At 41.8% G+C, this 23,706-nt stretch overlaps 2 protein-coding genes across 4 annotated transcripts; one reads left to right on the top strand and one right to left on the bottom strand.

Annotated features, from left to right (window-relative positions):
• The first annotated feature begins 10,662 nt into the window (after positions 1 to 10,662).
• On the top strand, positions 10,663 to 13,171 carry LOC132456380 (uncharacterized). Of its 3 annotated transcripts, XM_060050727.1 has the most exons (4): positions 10,663 to 10,910; positions 11,196 to 11,267; positions 11,859 to 11,978; positions 12,712 to 13,164. In XM_060050727.1, the coding sequence occupies exons 1-4, from the start codon at positions 10,806 to 10,808 to the stop codon at positions 12,763 to 12,765; spliced, it is 351 nt and encodes a 116-aa protein (XP_059906710.1). In that variant the 5' UTR covers positions 10,663 to 10,805; the 3' UTR covers positions 12,766 to 13,164. The 3 variants fall into 3 exon arrangements, 2 of the variants coding, with proteins under 2 accessions (XP_059906710.1, XP_059906709.1); XM_060050726.1 differs by having other exon boundaries at positions 10,665 to 10,910; positions 11,859 to 13,150; XR_009525454.1 differs by lacking the exon at positions 10,663 to 10,910 and having other exon boundaries at positions 10,917 to 11,267; positions 11,859 to 11,910; positions 12,712 to 13,171.
• A 1,154-nt stretch (positions 13,172 to 14,325) lies between these two features.
• On the bottom strand, positions 14,326 to 21,483 carry LOC132455468 (uncharacterized). The gene is made up of 11 exons (XM_060049331.1): positions 21,157 to 21,483; positions 20,817 to 20,888; positions 19,769 to 20,191; positions 19,298 to 19,361; positions 18,947 to 19,097; positions 18,747 to 18,836; positions 18,345 to 18,634; positions 17,568 to 17,791; positions 17,266 to 17,457; positions 16,784 to 16,973; positions 14,326 to 14,423 (listed from the first exon to the last, which is right to left on the bottom strand). The coding sequence occupies exons 1-11, from the start codon at positions 21,406 to 21,408 to the stop codon at positions 14,326 to 14,328; spliced, it is 2,046 nt and encodes a 681-aa protein (XP_059905314.1). The 5' UTR covers positions 21,409 to 21,483.
• Between the last annotated feature and the right edge of the window lie 2,223 nt (positions 21,484 to 23,706).

Here is a 23,706-nt window from a genome sequence, read left to right as displayed (position 1 = left end):
GTGCATTCTGGGGCAGTTTAGTACGTCTAGTAAGCTAGCGATGCTTACTCAAAATCTTTCCGGAAGTAGAAGACATTCGGATACTACTCGCTTACCTAAACTCGCTTACTAAGTTCTCGCTTACTCAATTTGACGTCATAGTTAGTAGGAGTAGTAAGCAAGTACGCGGTTTCGAACACTCCCCGAGTGTGCGTGCCGTTCACAGACACCAGAATGAACGAGTTCACAGTAACGTTCATCAGGCAGTAATACAGTACCTTCAGTTCACGTTCGCCGAAAATATGAACGAGTTCATGAACTATCGTTCAATGAACGCGTTCAGGCACAACACTGTGTATATGTGTGTCATTAACTGAGTGTCATTAACTTGCATTGGCACAAAATCCGTGGCATCCTGGAAATTCCTGTTTCCTGTGAGACCAGGTTGCCTATACGTTTAGACTTATCAAAGTTGTATTCATAAGGTTCACGTGACGTCACTCACTGTAGCTTTGCGCCGCCATCTTGACGACCGATCCCACCCACTGACCCACTGATTTCAGTGGTAACTCAGCACCAACAACAACACCTACGACCACAATCAAACAATGAGGATGCGCTCTTTTATTCTCTTTAGTGCAGGTAATGAAAGGTTCTGAAAGATGGCATATCCATGTAGCTTACTAATGAATAAAATGCATACAAAAAACATTGACATATGACTCACTATGTTCTGCTCCATATACCCAATGTTGACATCGTCCCAGCCAAAGGGTATTGGTATTAATACCTCATTCATTGTCCAAAATAATCCATAATAATTCAAATCGGGTTTTGTTGTGGGTACAAAATGAATCTTGAAGTAAACTCGTCCTAAGCGTCTCCGGCGAAATTATCGTCTATGATTTGATGACTGATTTCAATGATGTCTGATGTCAGACAATGAACGATCAATGATATTAACCCACCACAAACTGTTCACAAGAAGTCACAAATATATAGTACTTAACTTTGCCCTTATCAGATAAACATTATTGGTGGCCAAGTGCCTCACTTTAGCGTCCTTCACCCATCCAGCCACAGCATATTGGTAGGCATCAGTGCTCTTGAACGCTTTCAAGATATCTCCACTGTATGGGGAGGGGTTGTGGACTAAATAAATATATATGTCATGAAGATTGATTTGAGGCAAGCATACTAATGGACAAAAAAAAAACTAAGGATAACCAATAAGGATCGGAGCCTAAAATCGATAATATCTCTGTCTCTCTCTAACATTCAGATGAGCGGTGCGGGCGGCCATCCCACATGAAAAAATTCTATAGTTTACTATAGTAAATAAACTATAGTATACCCTATATATACTATTGTAGTGCCGAGAGACGGGAGTCGGAGGCGGAGTATCCAGCACTAAGTTTTAATGAACACAACACAATAAAACGTACATTCGGAAAGTCAAACCGGACTGAACTGGACAGTCGTTCCGTCTGCCAAAAGAGTCTGCTAAACACGCCCCCCACCCATAGTTCCGTGGGTGAATTATGTTAACCACCACACAAGCCCCCCCAGAATTCACCCATAGTCAAAGTCCTTGTGACGGGAAGGGGCGACGACCCGACCCCGTCTCGAGCGGATGACAGGGGCCGAGGCAGAGGAAGCAGCAGGCACGTCGGCACCGTTCACCACCTCGGAGGTCCCGGGGTCAACGAGGTCGCTGGAGTCTCAACGGCCAGCGCGGGGCGCGGCGCAGGCGGACGTCCCCAGCGTGGGGGATGCGCTTGCTCCACCGGTCTGGAAATGTCCACGTCAGCCGGCTTAACCCTATCCCAGGAAACGGTCTCAGGCCTACCCCCGACGTCCACCACCAGGCACTTGTCTCCGTGGCTCAAAACCCTGAACGGGCCATCGTAAGGAGGGCGTAGGGGACCACGGTGGGCGTCGTGGGGAATGAAAACATAGTCCACCGTGTGCAGATCGGGTGGCATGCGGAAAGTGGCAGTGCCGTGCTGCGACGTGGGAACAGGCGCGAAAACCTTAGGGGTTTCCAGCAGGGAGGAATGTTGTCTGGCCGCCGACCAGGGAACCAAGGCGTCAGGAATAAAATCGGCTGGCACTCGTAGGGCCTGCCCGTAGACCAGCTCCGCCGAAGAGGACTGCAGGTCCTCCTTAGGGGCGCACCTGAGGCCGAGCATTACCCATGGCAGCCTATCTACCCAGTCGCCGTCCTTCAAGCTGGCCCGTAGGGCTGCCGTCATGGAACGGTGGAAACGTTAGCACAAGCCGTTTGCCTGGGGATGATAGGCGGTAGTGCGGTGCAGCTTGACCCCCAACCCCTCAGCCACCGCGTTCCAGAGCTCCGAGGTGAACTGCGAGCCCCGGTCCGAGGAGAGGTCTGAAGGAGTCCCAAAGCGCGTGACCCATGTGTCGATGAACGCGCGTGCCACGTCAGAAGCCGACGTCGAGGAGAGGGGAACAGCTTCAGGCCAGTGGGTCGTCCTGTCGACCATGGTGAAGAGGTAGGTGAACCCGTGAGAGGAGGGAAGCGGTCCCACCAGGTCGACGTTGACGTGGTCGAACCTCCTTTCGGGAACAGTAAACTCTCCAAGGGGGGCCTTAATATGGCAGTGCACCTTGGACCGTTGACAGTCAACGAATGAGCTGACCCAAGCACTAACGTCCTTTCTAAGCCCCTGCCACACAAACCTCTGGGAAACCAATTTCACGACGGCTTCCTGCCGGGGTGGGAAAGGCCATGCAACGCCTCAAAAACGGGCCGGCGCCAGGACACCGGGACCAGCGGTCGAGGCTGGCCTGTGGAGACGTCGCACCATAGCCTCACGTCCGAGCTGGCAACCGCAACCTCCTCCAGGCGCAATCCCGTGTCCGAATCCCTCAGGGCCTGGACCCCATGGTCGGAGGCCTAGTCCACGCTCATGCGGACGTAATCCAGGCCCAGTTGGACGGCCCCGATGACTGTTCTCGAGAGGCAGTCTGCGACCACGTTGGACTTGCCAGCAATGTGTCGGATGTCCGTGGTGTACTCAGAGATGTACGCAAGCTGACGCTGCTGGCGGGCAGACCACGGCTCCGCCACCTTGGACATGCAGAATGTCAGAGGCTTGTGGTCCACGAAAGCCGCAAACTCGTCCTTCCAGGAGGAACCGGAAATGGCGGATCGCCAGCCAGAGTCGAAGGAGTTCCCTGTCGCACGCGCTGTATTTGCGCTCCCTAGGGGTCAACTGGCGACTGAAAAAGTGGACCTCAACTTTGGACCGTGGACGCCAGGGGCGGTGTCCTCCACCGTAGCCGGCAGGACGCTACTCTGAGCGCCGGTGTCGCAAAGAAACTCGTGGCCGGAGAGAGTGTCCCTGATGAACAATAGCCGGGTTGACGTGCCTGCACTCACGGCCACTAATGAGTGCAAGCCTTGGCGTTTCCCGTCGGTTTGAAGTTACACGGGGGCCGGCACATCTTTGCCTTAGCGCCGAAACGCGCGTTAAAATAGCACATACCATTACTGGCACGGCCATCGGCGGCCACTGGGGCTCTGTTGGTTAGCCTGTCACTCTCCGGTGGGTAGGCACTGCGTGTTGGGGCTAGCACTTCGGGTGCGAAACTCTGAGCAGCCAGGAAAAAACAGTCGGCTTCCTCCGCCAACGCGCATGGCTCAGTAATCCTCGTGCCCGCGAGCGCCGTCCGGACCTCAGTGGCATGTGTTGGAGGAACAGCTCCATGAAGAGGAAGTTAGGTCCTTCCGCACCCAGCAGGTTGAGCATCATCTCCATATGCTCAGAGGGTTTGCTGTCCCCGAGGCCCCGAATAGCCAACAACTGTTGGGCCCGCTCTGACTGCGACAGCCCAAAAGTCTTCAAGAGGAAGGCTTTGAGGTCCCTGTACTTGCCGTGGTCCGGGGGATTCGCTATGAAATTTGCCGCCCGGGTTGCAGTGGATCTCCCCAACGCCGACACGACGTGGTAGGGTGTGGTGTCGTCCGTGATGGCGAACTGCGCCTCCGTCTGCGCGAACCACGCCGTCGGTGAAAACTCCCAGAACTCCGGCAACTTAATAAAAGCATTATTCGCCATGTTCGTTTTGGTCCCTGAAGCTTCAGCGAGACCTACGTCGGTGTCACCAGTGTAATGCCGGGAGTCGGAGGTGGAGAATTCAGCACTAAGTTTTAATGAACACAACACAATAAAACTTACATTCGGAAAGTCAAACCGGACTGAACTGGGCGGTCGTTCCGTCTGCCAAAAGGGTCCGTGCTAAACACGCCCCCCCACCCATAGTTCCGTGGGTGAATTATGTTAACCACCACACTATAGTAAATATTGTAGTTTTTTTTAACCTTACTATAGTAGTTTTACTACAGTAAACTATAGTATACTACAGAAAATGCTATAGTTTACTATAGTAAATAAACTATAGTATATACCGATCTCGCCAAGTATATACTTGGCGAGATCGGTCGTGCACATGGCGGCGTTCCAGAAAACGTGGCGTAGATGATGTCAGAATTGTGGATCGAGCCCGGATCTGCGAATCCACAGTTCTACTCTGAACCCAGTTAACAAAAGGGAAGGGTATAGACTCAAGTGCAGAGAGAGTTTAACTGAAAGGTTGTTTATTACAACAAAGTCTTTGGGAACAAACACAGAATATCACAAATTCCAAAATGAGGGCAAAATCCAAAAAGAGCAAAAAATCCAACAGAAAAGACAAAACTCCAAAACGTCATACCAATGGGGCAAATCCAAGTGGGTAATCCAGAGGGCAGGCAAGCGGTCAAAACACAGGGGGATCAGTAATAGGTTCCAATACAAGACTTTAGCTTCAGTCAGAGTACGAACGTGGCACATCAAAGACTAAGCACTGAACATAGGCAAAAGCAGGGCTAAAATACATGGCTTGATTGGTCATGTGACCAGAGCAACAAGACACAGGTGACAGGGCTATTTGGCAAAGCAAGGGAACAGAAAATACTTAAATAACACATGTACGGCCACTTGATGCCGCCAAAGTCCAAAGTGCAAAAAACATAATTCAAAACCATGACAGATGAACCGTATGAATAGGCGTGGTTCCCGAACGGTCTCTTAGGAGTCTCCTGAGAAAAAAACTCCTTACGTCGTTCGTAAATGGCACTGTCCAGAAAGAACGTGCTGAAATCGATTGCTCAGAGATCGAGTTTCCATTTCATGCGCATGACTGAAAAATATTGCAGTCTTTGCGAATAAAACATTGCTCGAAATCCTTCTAGTAGGTCTAAACATTTAGACTATTTAAACACGGGCCAACATAGCATAGCCTACACTGATTTAAAAATATAGAAAACAGCGGAGGAGATTGAGGCAATCGCATCTTTAATTATATCTGTTGCAGCCGTTCAAATTAGGCTATTGATTTGCTGTTTACAAAGGTGTCTGACTTGTTGATTATTTATGTGAAATAGACATTTTGAAATGAAAGATACATTTTAAATAGCTTTTCTAGCTTATTATAAAGCCTAATACTGTTTATGCTGAGACTGCTTTGATTTTTGCTACCTGTAGGGGTCTGTGTACGGGCTTTGCGCACCGCCCAGCCAGTTTGTGTTCGTCAGGTGAAAACTAAATGTCAAGGGACAGAGGCAGTGGTTGATAAAAGTCTTTCGACCACTTATTACGTTCACTCGTTTCTCATAATGGTTCATTCTTTTCCCAGTATAATTTCCTTAATTTGGAAGAAAGTTTTGTTCATTTTTGATTTTTAAAATAATTACTATATATTTTTGAAGAGACCGGCTTCTAACTGGTGCTGGGCCCAGCACAGTGCTGGAATCAACTGAGATGGAGTAGAAGGCGCTCCTGATTATAGATGAGATCTTCTGTGATGGGACCTCGGGGGGCATCGACCTTAGAAGAGGTGATGCTGGACGCTCTCTGGCCAGGCGATCCACATCTCCAGCATAGAGGACATCCCCAGCTTTTAGGATTTCCCAGGACAGGCCGGCAGCTACCTTTTAGCCGCTCAGAGCCTAATTGTTTGTAAATTTTCAAATTTTGCAAATTGCTTGCAGAATTGTGCATGCCTTGACATTAGTCGTGTTTACATGGACACTTCTGATCCGATTAGAAGTGGAAGAACAGCTCAATCAGAACAAAAAATGATAATCTATTCGCCTCAATCGGAATACAATTCTCTGATCTGAATATCATTCCATGCAGAATAGACAAGGTGGTGTAGTCCGCTATAATCGACATGTATACACCTATTCAGATTGGTTGTTGTTACCAACATAACGGTTGTGCGCGAGAGACATACGGACGTACACTTACCACTTTTGTAAATGCTATATATCCAGTACATTCGGATTGCATGATAGGAATAGATCTATTTAGATTAGGAATCTAATCGGATCATAAGTGTCCCTGTAAACGCAGCTACTGTCAATGTGGCAGTACCATGCGCGGTAACACTTTATAATAACTATCCGTTAATAGATCATAAGTAAACTGTTAATTAATGAGTTATTAATGACTTGTTAAGTGTTTGTTAACAGTGTTTGTTAAGGATTTATAATGATGCCGTTTAGATAGTTAATAGATCATTAATAAACTGTTAGTTAATGATGAGTTATAAATGACTTGTTAACTTTATGTTAATTTATAACTATACCTTATAAATTAGTAATAGATCTTGAACAAGCTATTAGTAAATTACTTACTAATGACTTGTTAAATATCAGTTAATAGTTTATATATGTTATTGGGACGTTATTCTAAAATTGCAACTATTCCCCATTTATTAACTGTTAGTAAATGAGGAATAGTTGCAACTTTAGAATAACATACATAAGCTAATAACTAATACTTGACTAATATATTAACCCACACTTTACAGATTAGTTGTTAATTGTATGTTAACCATCTACTAATACCAGTGAAACTTTGTAGAACAGCAAATGGGTGGAACAAGTTCAAGGAACAAGTTTTTTACCTCAACCTTGTTCCACCCATAGGCTTTTCTGTGTACTGTATTTTACCAAAGAAACACCATAGATGAAATGTTGAACATTGTGTTTAATGTATAGAAACACAAATACTGAGCCATCACATGGCAGAACAGCAGTATACAACAGTATACAAACCCATGACGTTTCTATGAGGGGCCGCCTGGGACAGAATTCATACTTGGTCTTAAGGTGCGGCCACACCAGACGCGTATCTCGCATACTTTTTACGCGAGATACGCACGTATAATGTTGCTTGACCATTTTGTGTCAAAAATGGTCGCATACGCGCAATACGCGCAATACGCGCTATACCTGTCCCTGAGTGACTTCCACCTCCTGCGACATACGTCCACTGACAAGAACATATATACATATTAAGTTGTGTAACCTGACAAGCGGGACAGTCTGTTGTAGTAGTATCACTTAATATTACTGCTAACTGGTGCTACCGCTAACCGGCGGTAACTTTTTTCATAGTAGAACACAACCGATAGCTAAAGCCAAGCAAAATACACACACACACACACACACACACACACACACACACACACACACACACACACACACACACACACACACACACACACACACCAGGAACGCCAATATTCTCTGCCACGTCGACCCACGCCCTCTCTGTTTTGTTCCTGTCCCTGTACGACACCATCGTGGTGTCGTACAGGACAGGACGGCCGCACACGGCGACGATGATATTTTGATTCACCTCCATTTCTGTTCGTGTAGTGTCTGTAGTGTTGATCAGCAAAGAAATAGTCCGCCAAGACGTTGAGGTTGCTTAGTAACCAGAGACTCTGTCCATGCAAGTGAACGGAGCGTTCCCTCTTCGTCATAACTATCAAACCAAACATCCTTCACATTCACCGAGCGAACATTATGAAAGTAAAATGCACATTTCTCGCTAGAAATGTTTCCATAAAAGCATTTAATGGCGTAACTATGTTACTATTTCCACACAGAATAAAGAAAGATGTCGGCCGTATGCTTCTGTCCAAGCTCACTACTCTCTGCCAGTGACGTCGGGTCAAGCTCAACGCTGATTGGGCAACATGGCTAATCGTCATGCGTATGAGTGTAAAAAGTTCAATTTTTTGAACTCTTGAAATGTACGCGATATACGCGCGTATAGCGCGTAAATATACGCGCCTCATACGCGCAATACGCGCGTACAATGTTGCTTACACGCGTATTACGCGTACTACGAGTAATACGTGCGTAAACCAATGGTTCCCTATGGAAAAAATGGCGATTTCATAGTACGCGAAATACGCGTCTGGTGTGGCCGCACCTTTACACACACTATTATAATTTCGCATATACACCACTATACTCATACACACACACTATTAAACTCATTTTACATGCAAGTATGAGAGTGTATAGTCGTGTATGTGAGAGAGTATAGTAGTGTATGTAAGAGAGTATAGTAGTGTATGTAAGAGAGTATAGTAGTGTATGTAAGAGAGTATAGTAGTGTATGTAAGAGAGTAGTGTGTGAAAGAGAGTTTGAATGAAACGGGAGAGAGTTTGAATGAAACGGAAGTGAGTTTGAATGAAACGGAAGGGAGTTTGATTCCTCAGTTCCTGATTGGCTGACAGAAGAAGCGGCAGCTTCTGTTCTGGCGGTCAAAATACTGCGCCACTTTGGCACTCGCGATGGATAGAGAGAGACTCACAGAAGCTGTGGGTCTACTTAATAACATTTTAGGAACTGGTGAGACATTGTCCACCAGCTCTCGTCAACTAAACCAGGCCCAACAGAGCTCTGAGATGCAGAGATTATTCAGGGGTCAAACTGCAAATCCAGGCCCTGGCGCTTCTTGTTCTAACGGAGGATCCCGTTACCAAACCAGACAGAATTTCGGCGGCTGGCCGTCGAGATCCACCAGGAGGAGGTAGGTTGATTAAAATATAGCCAATGACTCTTTTACTCTTTTTACGTTTATTAACGTCCTCCTATCTGCAGTGTCTCCCCAAATTCCTGTTAGCATGGTCGTAACGTTAGCACTGACTAATCGCTAGTGCTAGTGGCCACCGACATTACACGGGCCATTTTCCATTGAAAACTCTGCTGTGTGAACAAACCGGTATCACGCGATTTCGTGCTCATGCTCACATACTTTTATTTATTGAATCGAGTCCCACAGCACGAGTGTCCGACTTTTTTCGTGCAGAACGCAAAAAGTCCGGTTGAGGTCTTATTCGATTTTTATATCCGATAATGACTCTGCATGTAAACGCACTGACTGTATATTCAAATACATTTGACTTTGACTTTCACTCTGAGAAAAAGCTAGCAGCAGCAGTTATGGAAGAATATTGGTAGTAGGCTACCCAGGCGTAATCAAAGTTGTTCGATTTTAAACACATTTAGTAATTTGCTATTCAATGCGCAGGTTGTGTTGTTCTGCATTCATTGGATTTCGTCTATCTTTTGGTATGGAGACATCCGAGTATGGTGTTTACAGCAAGTCTAGTGCTAAATGAGAAAGCTCTAGAATTGGCTGGGTAGCAGGGCCGGCGCTGACCAATTTGGCGCCCTAGGCAAGATTTTTGCTGGCGCCCCCTACCCCTTTGGATCGCACAGTAAATTCGACTACCAATGTTCATAAACTCAAAGCTACAAAGCTTTGTCTTTGAGACTCAATGATTTTAGATAGAAAATGAAACACACGAAACGTATTACAAACCATGTAACAAGAAATGAATCATGAATACAATATGGTATGCACAAAATACTGCAGACGTTAGAACTTTTAATAATTAAACACTTTGCAGTAAAAAAAGTCTTGCAAAACAAGTGACAATGAATCACTCATACAATAAGGTATGCACAAAATACTGCAAAGAAATGCATGATGTTTACTAAAGGCATTCATAAGCAAAATAATAGAAAGAGTTCAGATTCAAATTATTGTAAATACAATTAAATGTAGTATGGTTTATCTAGTTTGGTTCTTACCAGAGATTAAACAAGCACTCGACTGAAGTATAAAAAAAATACAATAATGTATTAGGGCTGTAGACGGGACAGAAGGTAGAGGTACAGACGGGACAGAGGTAGACGGGACAGAATAACCTGATGCTGTGTCACTGGGGGTGGTACTGAAATATTTTAAAAGTGCATCTGAAGAGAAGTATATGTGACGACTGCATGTTACATCTTTATTAAAAAACATGCATGGTGTGCTATAGATGAGATTAATATAGACTAATAATGAAAATGTGATGAGATTCATTCAACTTTATTGTCATTGCAATGCAATTCAGTCTAACCACAGTGCAAAAACCAGTAAAGTGCAGTGAAATTAATATATATGTATATATAGCCTATGAATGATATATGAAAGGTATGAAATATTAACAGTAATATATGGGGCGCCGTTTGTAAAAACTCTGTTACAATTTTTTAGCTGATACATTTTCAACATTTAGCTCACTTTCCTCACATTTAGCGCATTTTCCTCACATTTGAGAGAAATTCATGTAAAACAACATGTTATATTTAATTGTCAACAATATGTTCAAATGTACAAAATCCATGTTAGAAATCATATCTAAATGTTATATCTAAATGTTAAATATAAATCTAAATGTTACATTTATATCTAAATGTTAAATGTTAAATATAAATGTTAAATCTAAATCTAAATGTTAAATTTATATCTAAATGTTAAATCTAAATCTAAATGTTAAATCTAAAGCTAAATATTTAGAAAATATTCAAATCCCCAATGAAACCACAACCGCTTCAAATCGCGCGGCAAAGATCGAGCGGCAAAGTCAAAGACAAAGACAAAGACAAAGTCAAGCAGGCATGGCCAGTTCTCTGGGAGTCCTGGACATCGAACGGGTGGTTATTGCAGCTGTACGGGCTGCACTCCAGGGTGTAGCTCCCCCGGTCCAGTCAACATCAGCAACGGTAAGTTAAGTTGTTTTAATTTGATTATTAATTATTAATTAATTCTTTATGCAGACGAGGGGGTTAGCCACTGTTAGCTAACCCAGCCAGTTAGCTGTGTGGTATATGCTAGCTGAAGTTTTGTTATCCACTCCACTGTAAGGACTCTGTAGCCTAGTTGACTTAGTGGTTACCAGTGACAAAACCGACCACTTACTCTATGAAGCCTGTGCTGTGGTTAACATGTGTAATATTAACGTACTTTGCCGCTATATCTCACATCTAAAATGCGGGCTCTTGTTTCAGGTTTCAACACCAGCGGTGCCCAGTGCCTCAGGCACTTCCAACTTTGCCACCACCGTCACATCACTGAGATCAGTAAGTTGTGATATAATAGCTGGATAACGTTTATGTTACCCTGAGAAGAATACAACTATTGATATAAAATAACTGGTTAATATTGAAGTTCAACACTGGTAATTTGAGGATTAGGGCTACAACTAACAATTCGTTTCATAATCGATTGATCTGATGGTTATATTCTCGATTAATCAATTAGTTGTTTGGTCCATAAAATGATAAAATGTTGATCGCTATTTCCGAAAGTTCAAGATGACATACTCGTTGTCTTGTTCTGTCCACAACCTAAGGATATTTAGTTTACTGTCAAACGGGACTAAAGAAACCAATACATATTATAAATAAAGGTTGTTGGTGTTATTATTATTTGAGATACTGGAATAAGATCATTTTTACTCAAACCGATTATCAATTATGAAAATAGTTGGCAATTAGTTTAATTGTTAACTAATCAATAATCGTTGCAGCTGTAAGTAGGAATATGTAAATTGTAATGTGATGTGTAGTAACTTGTGTGGAATATTATGATTACATCCTATGCATGGCAAAAAAACAAGTTATGATATTAGTGATTGTCATATCTGTTTTTTCCTTTTTTCTTTTTTTTAGGGTGAACATACTTTAATCTCCAAAGAAGACATTGAGGGTTTGCTGCTGCTAGGTACAACACTTTCTGAAGTAGCTTCAATCCTGCGGATCTCCAGACCCACATTATACAAGCTCATGCGGGTATATAACATAAGACGCACAAAATTTTGTAACCTTTCTGATGAGGAGTTGGATGCAACTATATGTGAGATAAAAGCAGAACATCCACATGTAGGAGAAGTTATGCTTAATGGACATTTGCGTGCCAGAAACATTGTGGTGCAGCGACGTCGTCTCAGAGACTCCGTTCAACGGGTTGATGGTGCTGGTGTTGAGTCCAGGAGAACAACAACTATACAAAGACGAGTATACACTGTGCCTTGTCCAAACTATATATGGCACATAGATGGAAATCATAAACTGATAAGATGGAAATTAGTTGTACATGGGGCAATGGATGGTTACAGTAGAATGTTAACGTTTCTCCAGTGTTCCAACAACAATCGGGCTGAAACTGTCATGAACCACTTCAGTTCAGCCATCAGCAAACATGGCCGGCCCCTTCATATTAGAACTGATCATGGAGGGGAGAATGTCCAGGTTTGGGAAGACATGAGCATGCACAGAGGTGAACATTCTGTGTTGACTGGAAGCTCTGTACATAACCAGCGAATTGAACGATTCAATCGGGACTTGAACAGAAACTGCAGTCATGTGTTTGCACCCATTTTCTATGAACTAGAGTCAATGGAGGCTTTGAATGTGGACAATGATACAGATTTATTTTCTCTTCATTATGTGTACATTCCCAGGATCAATCGCACAATAGATGAGTTTAAATCTGCATTTAACAATCATTCAATTTCCTCTGAAGGAAACAGGACCCCAGTTCAGCTTTTTACACTGGACAGACATCTTCTGTTACTAAACTACCCAGAATCAGCAGCTGAGGAAAGAACAGTGGACTCACTATCAACTCCTCTTGCACATTACTCATTTTGCCCACTTAACCAACAGGACTTGCAAGAATTGGTTGTTACAGTAAACCCACTTGACAATGACGGTAATAAGGGAAAAACATTGGATCACAGAGTACAGGAATTTGTATTACACAAAATTGTAAATATGTAAATGTATATATATATTTTAGAACTGAGATGATTAGTTATCAACTATTGAATTGATTGAACTATTTTGATAGTCAATTGGTAGTCATTTTTGTGAAAAAAATAATCTGATTCCAGCTTAATTGTGAATTCTTGCGTCACTTTATTCCCGTGTGTGTCTCAGTATATCCACCTGTAGAGGATCTCCATGTGTACTTCTCTAATCCTCTCAAACCTGTGAATAAGTGATTTTGGAAAGTTGTAACGTAAAGTTTATATCATGCCAGAACAGTGAAAGTCGAGCAACCAATTTGTAACTTGCTTTGTAAGATGACTAACACCTGTGAACTTTATGAAAATATTAAAGATATACTTTTTTCTTTTGAAATTCCTCTCTTCAATTTTTTTCCATGAACTTTTATCACCTGTTGATATTGGACAAGAAAAGCACAAACTGTTTTTTTTGCAAGTGGCTTTTAATCGTTTTAACACTAGCAACGCCGGGCCATTTTTATTTACTACTAGCGCCACAAGAGGGGTCAAATGACCCCTAAGTCATTTGAATGAGAGGCTGTGCATTTGCACATAATGATCACTAGGTGGCGCCAATGAGCTATTACCGCGTGAGCGCCACATGTGTGTGTGCGTCACAAGCCTAGTCCTCACGATTTTGTCATAAATGTACATATATGAAGCACAAACAGCCTATATTTTCACTACGGGTTTAAGATTAAATGATGCAAATAAAGTAATTAAATTAATTGAGAAATGCCTATATTGTTATCGTGGATATTTTCTCAACACATATTAATAAAACTATATGTACTCCATCAAATATATGAAACAGCAGTTGGCTGAGTGGTCTAGATTCTGCCCTGCAATTCGGGCGACCCGAGTTCACGTCCTTGGTACGTCATTTAATTCTTGCCGTTGGTTTATTTTTGTAATTTCCTTTATATCACAGAAATGAGTCTTAACAATTTACTTTTTATGTAATAAATATCTTACAGTATCCCTAGAACCCAAATATTCCTGGCAAAAACTCATGGTAAAGTTAACGTTAATATTAATGTAACTGATAAGCCTTTGTCACAATGACAAAGACACTGCATGGGAAATTGCAGCCACATAAATTCCATTCAGGTGAGTTTCGCGGCAGGCAACGGCAAGAATGAAATGACGTACCCAGGACGCGAACTCGGGTCGCCCGTATTTTTTTCGAGACTACACAGCACTAAAAATTGATCCATTCATGAGAGCCACCAGACAATTGTAATCAAATTCATCGTCATCTGCCAGATTCTTTCTATTAACAAAGATCTGAAGCTCATTTGAGCAGGTGTGAGCAATGAGGAGGTGCTTCGTGTCATCATGAACAAAAGTCAGTTTTGGACTGGGAGAAAATCCAATTGCAGGAACTTTGCTGCATTTTCTGCCTCAGTGAGGTTCCTGCCGTTAAGATGTTCCCCAAGCTCCTTCTCTACAAGGTTGAAAAGTTTCAGAACAAAAGAATATTATAAGTGTATCTACAAAACAGAATTGTCATACAGCTTGACTTCAAAATATGTAGATAACATGACATGTATGACGTACCATGACACGTCATAGTGAAATGTGAAATTACATATTGTAATTATCCTCAACATAGGTAGGAGAATGTAGAAATAAGGCAGAGCAAACACTTATCACAAATGCCTATTGTAACACTTATGACTGCAGTAGGATACTGAATACATTGTACTATGACATGCACTGCAATATCTTCTACATCAAGGGTTCTCAAACCAGTCCTGGAATAAACCATCCATGCCACATACAGGTCCTTCTCAAAAAATTAGCATATTGTGATAAAGTTCATTCTTTTCCATAATGTAATGATAAAAATTTAACTTTCAGATATTTTAGATTCATTGCACACCAACTGAAATATTTCAGGTCTTTTATTGTTTTAATACTGATGATTTTGGCATACAGCTCATGAAAACCCAAAATTCCTATCTCAAAAAATTAGCATATCATGAAAAGGTTCTCTAAACGAGCTATTAACCTAATCATCTGAATCAACGAATTAACTCTAAACACCTGCAAAAGATTCCTGAGGCTTTTAAAAACTCCCAGCCTGGTTCATTACTCAAAACCGCAATCATGGGTAAGACTGCCGACCTGACTGCTGTCCAGAAGGCCATCATTGACACCCTCAAGCAAGAGGGTAAGACACAAAGAAATTTCTGAACGAATAGGCTGTTCCCAGAGTGCCGTATCAAGGCACCTCAGTGGGAAGTCTGTGGGAAGGAAAAAGTGTGGCAGAAAACGCTGCACGACGAGAAGAGGTGACCGGACCCTGAGGAAGATTGTGGAGAAGGGCCGATTCCAGACCTTGGGGGACCTGCGGAAGCAGTGGACTGAGTCTGGAGTAGAAACATCCAGAGCCACCGTGCACAGGCGTGTGCAGGAAATGGGCTACAGGTGCCGCATTCCCCAGGTCAAGCCACTTTTGAATCAGAAACAGCGGCAGAAGCGCCTGACCTGGGCTACAGAGAAGCAGCACTGGACTGTTGCTCAGTGGTCCAAAGTACTTTTTTCGGATGAAAGCAAATTTTGCATGTCATTCGGAAATCAAGGTGCCAGAGTCTGGAGGAAGACTGGGGAGAAGGAAATGCCAAAATGCCTGAAGTCCAGTGTCAAATACCCACAGTCAGTGATGGTCTGGGGTGCCATGTCAGCTGCTGGTGTTGGTCCACTGTGTTTTATCAAGGGCAGGGTCAATGCAGCTAGCTACCAGGAGATTTTGGAGCACTTCATGCTTCCATCTGCTGAAAAGCTTTATGGAGATGAAGATTTCATTTTTCAGCACGACCTGGCACCTGCTCACAGTGCCAAAACCACTGGTAAATGGTTTACTGACCATGGTATTACTGTGCTCATTTGGCCTGCCAACTCTCCTGACCTGAACCCCATAGAGAATCTGTGGGATATTGTGAAGAGAAAGTTGAGAGACGCAAGACCCAACACTCTGGATGAGCTTAAGGCCGCTATCGAAGCATCCTGGGCCTCCATAAGACCTCAGCAGTGCCACAGGCTGATTGCCTCCATGCCACGCCGCATTGAAGCAGTAATTTCTGCAAAAGGATTCCCGACCAAGTATTGAGTGCATAACTGAACATAATTATTTGAAGGTTGACTTTTTTTGTATTAAAAACACTTTTCTTTTATTGGTCGGATGAAATATGCCAATTTTTTGAGATAGGAATTTTGGGTTTTCATGAGCTGTATGCCAAAATCATCAGTATTAAAACAATAAAAGACCTGAAATATTTCAGTTGGTGTGCAATGAATCTAAAATATATGAAAGTTTAATTTTTATCATTACATTATGGAAAATAATGAACTTTATCACAATATGCTAATTTTTTTAGAAGGACCATTTGCTCTATTCCACCACCAGGACACCTTATTCAGCCAATCAAGACACTTGTTTAGGATTAGAGGTGTAACAATTAATCCATTAGTTAACTATTAAATTAATTAACAACTATTTTGATAATCAATTAATCGGTAGGAACGATTCTGAGTCCAGCTTCCTAAATGTGAATTTTTCTCGTTTGTTCTGACCGTAAACTGAATATTTGGGGCTATGGACAGAACAAGATACTTGAGGATGTCATATTGAGGTTTGGATGACAGTTAAACATTTTTCAAGTGTCTGATTTTATGGACCAAACTAATCAATTAAAAAAACATTTGGCAGATTAATTGATAATAAAAATAATGGTTAGCAAACTTAGTTTATCAGGGAAGAGATTATTTTTTTAATCCATGCTACATTTGACATCCATTTACCTTGTACACAGTGAAGAAACTCTCTGAACTTAACCACCATTAACTCCTCTCTTGGTCTTTTGTTACTTCCCAGAACAGAGTAGTTGGGTTTCAGGAGGGTAGCCACAACATCTGCTGGGACATCACTGGGTTCTTCGGGCATATCAAGAAGGACCCTAAGGCAAGGCCTTTCTTTCAGGAGTGGCAGAACCTGTGATGCATCATCCAAATACATATTGATAACATAGTTATAGCATACTTAGTGTTTTACAGTAAGCTTGTTTTTTAATTATATATATATATATAAAAAAGGCAAAGCGATTGGGGTGGTGGGCAAGTAATGTAGTCGGTGTCTGAACACTCGTGCGATCTGTAGATAATTCACATTGTTTATTTTGAATGGGACTGAACAGTGTTCCAGTGTGCTATAAAAATCATGCACAAGCAATTCACCATCTGTTGTACACTAGAATGCAATTAGTTACATTTAAGTCTAAACTTACCTCGTAGTACTTCAAACCCTCAACTAACTGATCATAGCAGCTCTGTCGTTGAATGAAAAGTATTGCATTCTGCACAAATGCATCTTTGTTGTCCATGCTGACTGGGTTCGGAAGACCTTCGAGTTGGTATCTCCATGAGTCACAGCATTCCACTGCTTGCTCCAGCTCCTCTGTGGTTAATGCTTGATCAACCTTAAGGTGCAATCGAAAAATAAGGATATGATAGATGCATTCAGAATTTAAATAAATGCCTCAGAAACTGGGATTGAAGCGAATAACATTTTATCACACTCATATCATACCTTCTTCAGGGCTTCTCTCAGTTCCATGTCAGCTACATCATCTGGAGTGACCTTCAACTGAAAGATGTGTCCTGTCAGAAGGTAGTCCACTACCAGAGGAGAAAGGAGGGCTGGAGGTTCACCACCCTGGACGATGATGGTAGACATCATCTGTCCAATAGTGCGGTACACTCCATTCTGCACATGAGAAATGTTCATTCTTGGAGTGAAGCCATTTAGAGACTCTAGGACAAAAGGACAAAAAGCAATTTGTTTATTCAGTAAAGACAACTAGAATCACTCAAGATATCATACAATAATCTGAATACCATTAACCTATAACAGAAAAACTGTATATGGAATAGAATTTTAGAATAGGCAAAAACACATTTATACTGCATGCATAAACTGCAAGGGATTGGCATAAAGTTACATGTTACAAGGTTTATTGAAGATGTGTTGGGTTTTACGTTTTTGAGTACCCATTTTCATTCAGATATCTATTATCTTGAGGTGAGAAGTCAAGGGCATAAATTTAGCCTAACTTATTATTTGTTATTGCTATTTAGCCCCCTTCCAACAAGCTAGCATGACCACTATAGCCTCTGAAAGACAGAAATGTCGACAAAGAAAGCCAGTATCCTTTAATTGGCTAATAAAGCGCCAATTATGTATGTTACCCAAACTTTAAGAGGGCAGCTTACCCAGTATGCAAGTAAAATAATTGTACCACCACAGCACAGAAGTACATTTGATGTAAAGTACATAACAATTATGCAAAAAAAAAAAAAAGATTACCTTCAAATGCTCCACTCTCTTTGAAGATGGCTTTCACAAGCAGACGGAAGAATTCTCGCCGTGGCCCTCCGAGGTCTTCTCCATCTTCGTTGGTGCCTTCGTCACTGGCAAAGGTGACATACAGCAGATCGGTGCACTCAGTGAATTTCCGTCTACTAAACTGTCGGAGGGCAGTTGTCCACACGTTCCCTCGGCTGATGTAGATTGGTCTGTATGCTTCTGTGACAACCCTCTCACTGTGAGCTTTCACAATTCCTGTCATTTCTTCTATGCTCAAACTTTCTGCAAACCTTCAGAACATAAAGGATAATGATTATTACCAGCACACATGAAAGCCACACTGACCACTCTAATTTTGACTGGTGCAACACTGAAAGTTAAAAATGAGCAAAGCAAGTATACCTTGAATCCTGTAAGGCCTGCACAGACTCTTCTAAAAGACTGCGTCTTATGGCCTCCTCAATGGCTTCATCTTCTTCAATATCAATAGGACTGTTAATTAAGACACAAGGATAAAAGATTCATTCCCTAACAAAATGGACCAACATAAAATGTAACAAATATTACATGAGAAAACCTTAAGTTAATACATATAACTGTACATGAAATCTGCAAAGTGATTCATAGCTTCATTTGGCCCTCGCTGTCCCTGTAGGTCCATCCCATCATCGGATGGAGGAGCACTGGCTTCCACCCTCTCTTGCCTCTCACAGTGTTCGCTCTGGGCTCTGGACGGTGCATGTCTCTGAGTCACTACATAAAGAGAATCTACTCAGTAACTCTTAATAATAACCTAAACAATACTTGTTTCAATAAGTTCAATAATGCAATAAGTCACCAATTCATCACAAAAATCAAGTCAGATCAGCAATTAACCTCGAGAGGTTCGAGAGTTGTTTACTGGGATTTTCTATACAAATGAGGGGTGTTAATTTATTTATTTTTTTACTCACCTCTCCTTCGTTGTACAACCGGGCTTTCAAAATCACTGTCATCAGACAGCTCCACACTACAGTTCTGCACAAAAGAAAAAGGTACTCCTATGTAAAAACAGGCAACTTGAACAGTAATTAAATCAGACATAATTGTATCTGATTGAAAAATTACATATTTTCTTGGTGTGGGGAGTAAACAACATCTAGCTAGTAAATGGAGATATAGGTATGTGTTGGAATAGGATGTGGGGGATGATTCAGTTATTGAGTACAGGTGTGCTCATCACTGGAGCACCAGTTTATGGGTGTTCCGTCCCATGTGCAGTAACAGATCAAGGCCCAAGGTCTGTGGAAATATAGGGGCCAAAAAACTGTGGACTAGTGTGGGCTGAAAGCTTTTTCTGAGTTCAATAAATGGGCAGCACCCGATTTAGACTGAGCCTTTTGTCCGCCGAGTTACCACACTAATGTATTCAATAACATGCTCACCTGTGCAGGAACTTCCATTTCTGCCATAATATACAGGCATGTGCTGGAACAGACGGAGGCAACTTCTTTACCACCCCAGGGGAAATTGGAGGTGACCTTCGGTATCAGTTTTTTACACCCCTTGATGGTGCTCAAAAACTGAAATGGAAGTGACTGGTGCTCTGATAAGCCAAATGCTCCACTGAAGATAGCAGTTATTTCAGCTCTCACTTGGTCTTCAGACCATTCTGTGGAAAAAGAAATTTTTCCAACAAGGCCAGCCGTAGCTAACCTGGTCCGAGTTTCTCCTCTGGGTATAATGAAGACCGATACCCCCGGTGAAAAAGTTAAACATACAACATCCTTCGTGCATGTTTTGACATTCCTTCGTCTCAAGTATCCCGATTGAGCCCGATTACGTAGAGGGATGGATGGCAGAGGAGCCTATTGAAAACAAGCAGATCAAGAGACTTTTCTTAATAGAGCTGATAATGACCAAGTTTAACAGTAAAGTTGTAAAGAACTGCATACAGGTCTCCATGCTGACATTTAATGTAATTTTGCAATGCACAGGATGAAATCATTATATGCCAATCAAGTTAGTACATTTCACATTAACACTTTATTAATTGATTAGTTGACAACAATTAAACTAATTGCCAACTATTTTGATAATTTATAATCGGTTTGAGTAAAAATGATCTTATTCCAGTATCTCAAATAATAATAACACCAACAACCTTTATTTATAATATGTATTGGTTTCTTTAGTCCCGTTTGACAGTAAACTAAATATCTTTAGGTTGTGGACAGAACAAGACAACGAGTATGTCATCTTGAACTTTGGGAAATAGCGATCAACATTTTATCATTTTATGGACCAAACAACTAATTGATTAATCGAGAATATAACCATCAGATTAATCGATTATGAAACGAATTGTTAGTTGTAGCCCTAATCCTCAAATTACCAGTGTTGAACTTCAATATTAACCAGTTATTTTATATCAATAGTTGTATTCTTCTCAGGGTAACATAAACGTTATCCAGCTATTATATCACAACTTACTGATCTCAGTGATGTGACGGTGGTGGCAAAGTTGGAAGTGCCTGAGGCACTGGGCACCGCTGGTGTTGAAACCTGAAACAAGAGCCCGCATTTTAGATGTGAGATATAGCGGCAAAGTATGTTAATATTACACATGTTAACCACAGCACAGGCTTCATAGAGTAAGTGGTCGGTTTTGTCACTGGTAATCACTAAGTCAACTAGGCTACAGAGTCCTTACAGTGGAGTGGATAACAAAACTTCAGCTAGCATATATCACACAGCTAACTGGCTGGGTTAGCTAACAGTGGCTAACCCCCTCGTCTGCATAAAGAACTCAAATTAAAACAACTTAATTTACCGTTGCTGATGTGGACTGGACCGGGGGAGCTACACCCTGGAGTGCAGCCCGTACAGCTGCAATAACCACCCGTTTGATGTCCAGGACTCCCAGAGATCCGGCCATGCCTGCTTGACTTTGTCTTTGACTTTGCCGCTCGATCTTTGCCGCGCGATTTGAAGCGGGCGTGGTTTCATTGGGGATTTGAATATTTTCTAAATATTTTGCTTTACACTTGGCGACACATTTAGAGTTAACATTTAGATTTAACATTTAACATTTAGATTTAACATTTAACATTTAGATTTAACATTTAGATTTAGATTTAACATTTAGATTTAGATTTAACATTTAACATTTAGATATAGATTTAACATTTACATTTAACATCTAGATTTATATATAACATTTAGATTTAGATTTAACATTTAGATTTAGATTTAACATTTAGATATAAATTTAACATTTAGATTTAGATTTAACATTTAGATTTAACATTTAGATATAAATTTAACATTTAGATTTATATTTAACATTTATATTTATATTTAACATTTAGATTTAGATATAACATTTAGATATAATTTCTAACATGGATTTTGTACATTTGAACATATTGTTGACAATTAAATATAACATGTTGTTTTACACGAATTTCTCTCAAATGTGAGGAAAATGCGGTAAATGTGAGGAAAGTGAGCTAAATGTTGAAAATGTATCAGCTAAAAAATTGTAACAGAGTTTTTACAAACGGCGCCCCATAGTAATACACTTCAACTGCACTTTAACACTGATACTTAAACAAACATAAACTGTGACAAATAAAACCAAATGCTTACAACCACCCTATTACAAAGGGGATGGACAACTAAAAGCATTTTAACTGACATACAAGCAGGAAAAACACCTGTAAAATAACACCTGAACAGGCCTAACGTTAAGTTTCCAAACGTCCCTGATGAATTTAAGGTGTAGTAACATTAACACACGTCGACTCAGCTATTTATTGATTATTAAACAATGTTGCTATCGTCCGAAGTAAGCTAGCAAGCTAACACTCTGCTCCAACAACGGTAACTATGATGCATTAAACTATTAATTTCATGTACTTCATCACATTGACATTACTGTGCCTCTATCTTTTTCACGTTTTTCCTCCTCTTCTTTCCTTCTTTTCCTTCCTTGGGCGCCGGATGGCTTCAGTCTTTTGGACATAATTCCGATAGTGTCATTAATCTTTTTCGTCGTCTCGGGGTCACGTTCCGGTCAGATTCAGGCAGCTGGCCTCTTGACCCCGCCCCCCTTCACAGAGGGCAGGTACCCAGAAAAAAGGCTTCTCCATTATTTAATAGTCTTTGCTATGACTTTATGTTGCTGTGGGCTTAAATAATATTTCGAAATAATAGTAGTAATGGCACTGGTAAAAAAAAAAAGTAATATAATTTTTATTTTATTTTTTTCTCCCCCCGTTTTCGGCGCCCCCCGCGGGTGACGGCGCCCCTAGCACTTGCCTATACTGCCTATGCCCAGGGCCGGCTCCAAGCCCCCTGGAACACTGCATACTTCCGCAATCCACCAGTGCTCAGCGGCCAAGCCTGGTATTGCAGCTGTTTAAGCGGGCTGTGGAAGGGTCCCTCAAATCATGGGACCCAGAAGTAGATATCTCCGTTCACTCCAATACAAGTGGGGTACAGGAATGTGTCTCCTCAAAAAATGTATGGATATCAATCAAAGGCTCATAATTACCTTCATGCCATGTCCTAAAAAAATTTATGTTTTTTCTTTTCAAAACGCCACCTCAAGCGTTTTATTAGCCGTTATCTCTAATTATTTTTTGCTGGAGAAGAGGGGTGTGCAGCTGAAAGGAGTCGTAGTGAAACAAATGGCATCCGAGAGGGCCTAGTTCAGTGCTCCGTTAACGTGTCCGATTTTTAGACTGGTTCAGCTGCTGCTCAATAACTCTCACGGTCCTCTGCTTGCGATCATGTCATGGTCTGTCGGTTTCCTTGTCTTGTTTTGGTGTGTTACCTGTTTTACTTTGGTATCGGTCTTGTTTCTCCACATGTCAGGTTTCCCTCCTGTGTGATTACTGCTCCCTCCCCTAATGTGTTTCAGCTGTTACTCGTTGCGTGCCCTGTGTGTGTTTTGTATTTAAGCCCTTGTCTTTCCTTTGTTCCTTGTCGGATCATTTTAGTTTGTGATGAGTTGTGTCCTGTGTGTTAAGGCCTGATTCCACCGGATGTGTTACGGCAACGTTACGGCTGCGGCACATCTTGGCCGTGGTCACCGCAGCAGATCGGTTCCACTCTAATCAATGAGACCATTTCCACCGGGCGCGGCTGCGGAATGTCTCAGCAACGTCCCAGGAGCAGCTCGCCGTGCCGCAGCGCTATCATTCCGTAGCATTTCTATTTTGGCCGCAAGCCATTGCTGAACCGCGTCAATTTCAACAGAGCAGATCGAGCAGGGCAGGAAGTGAAAAAGTAAAAGCCATAGAGCATCCGGTCAATTTTCAAAATAAAACACAATACTCAGCTCATATCACAACGTCATTTATGTACCAAATCATCC

Source organism: Gadus macrocephalus, chromosome 4, assembly GCF_031168955.1.
Source record: "Gadus macrocephalus chromosome 4, ASM3116895v1".
NCBI lineage: Eukaryota > Metazoa > Chordata > Actinopteri > Gadiformes > Gadidae > Gadus > Gadus macrocephalus.
This window is presented reverse-complemented; position numbering and strand designations above follow the sequence as displayed.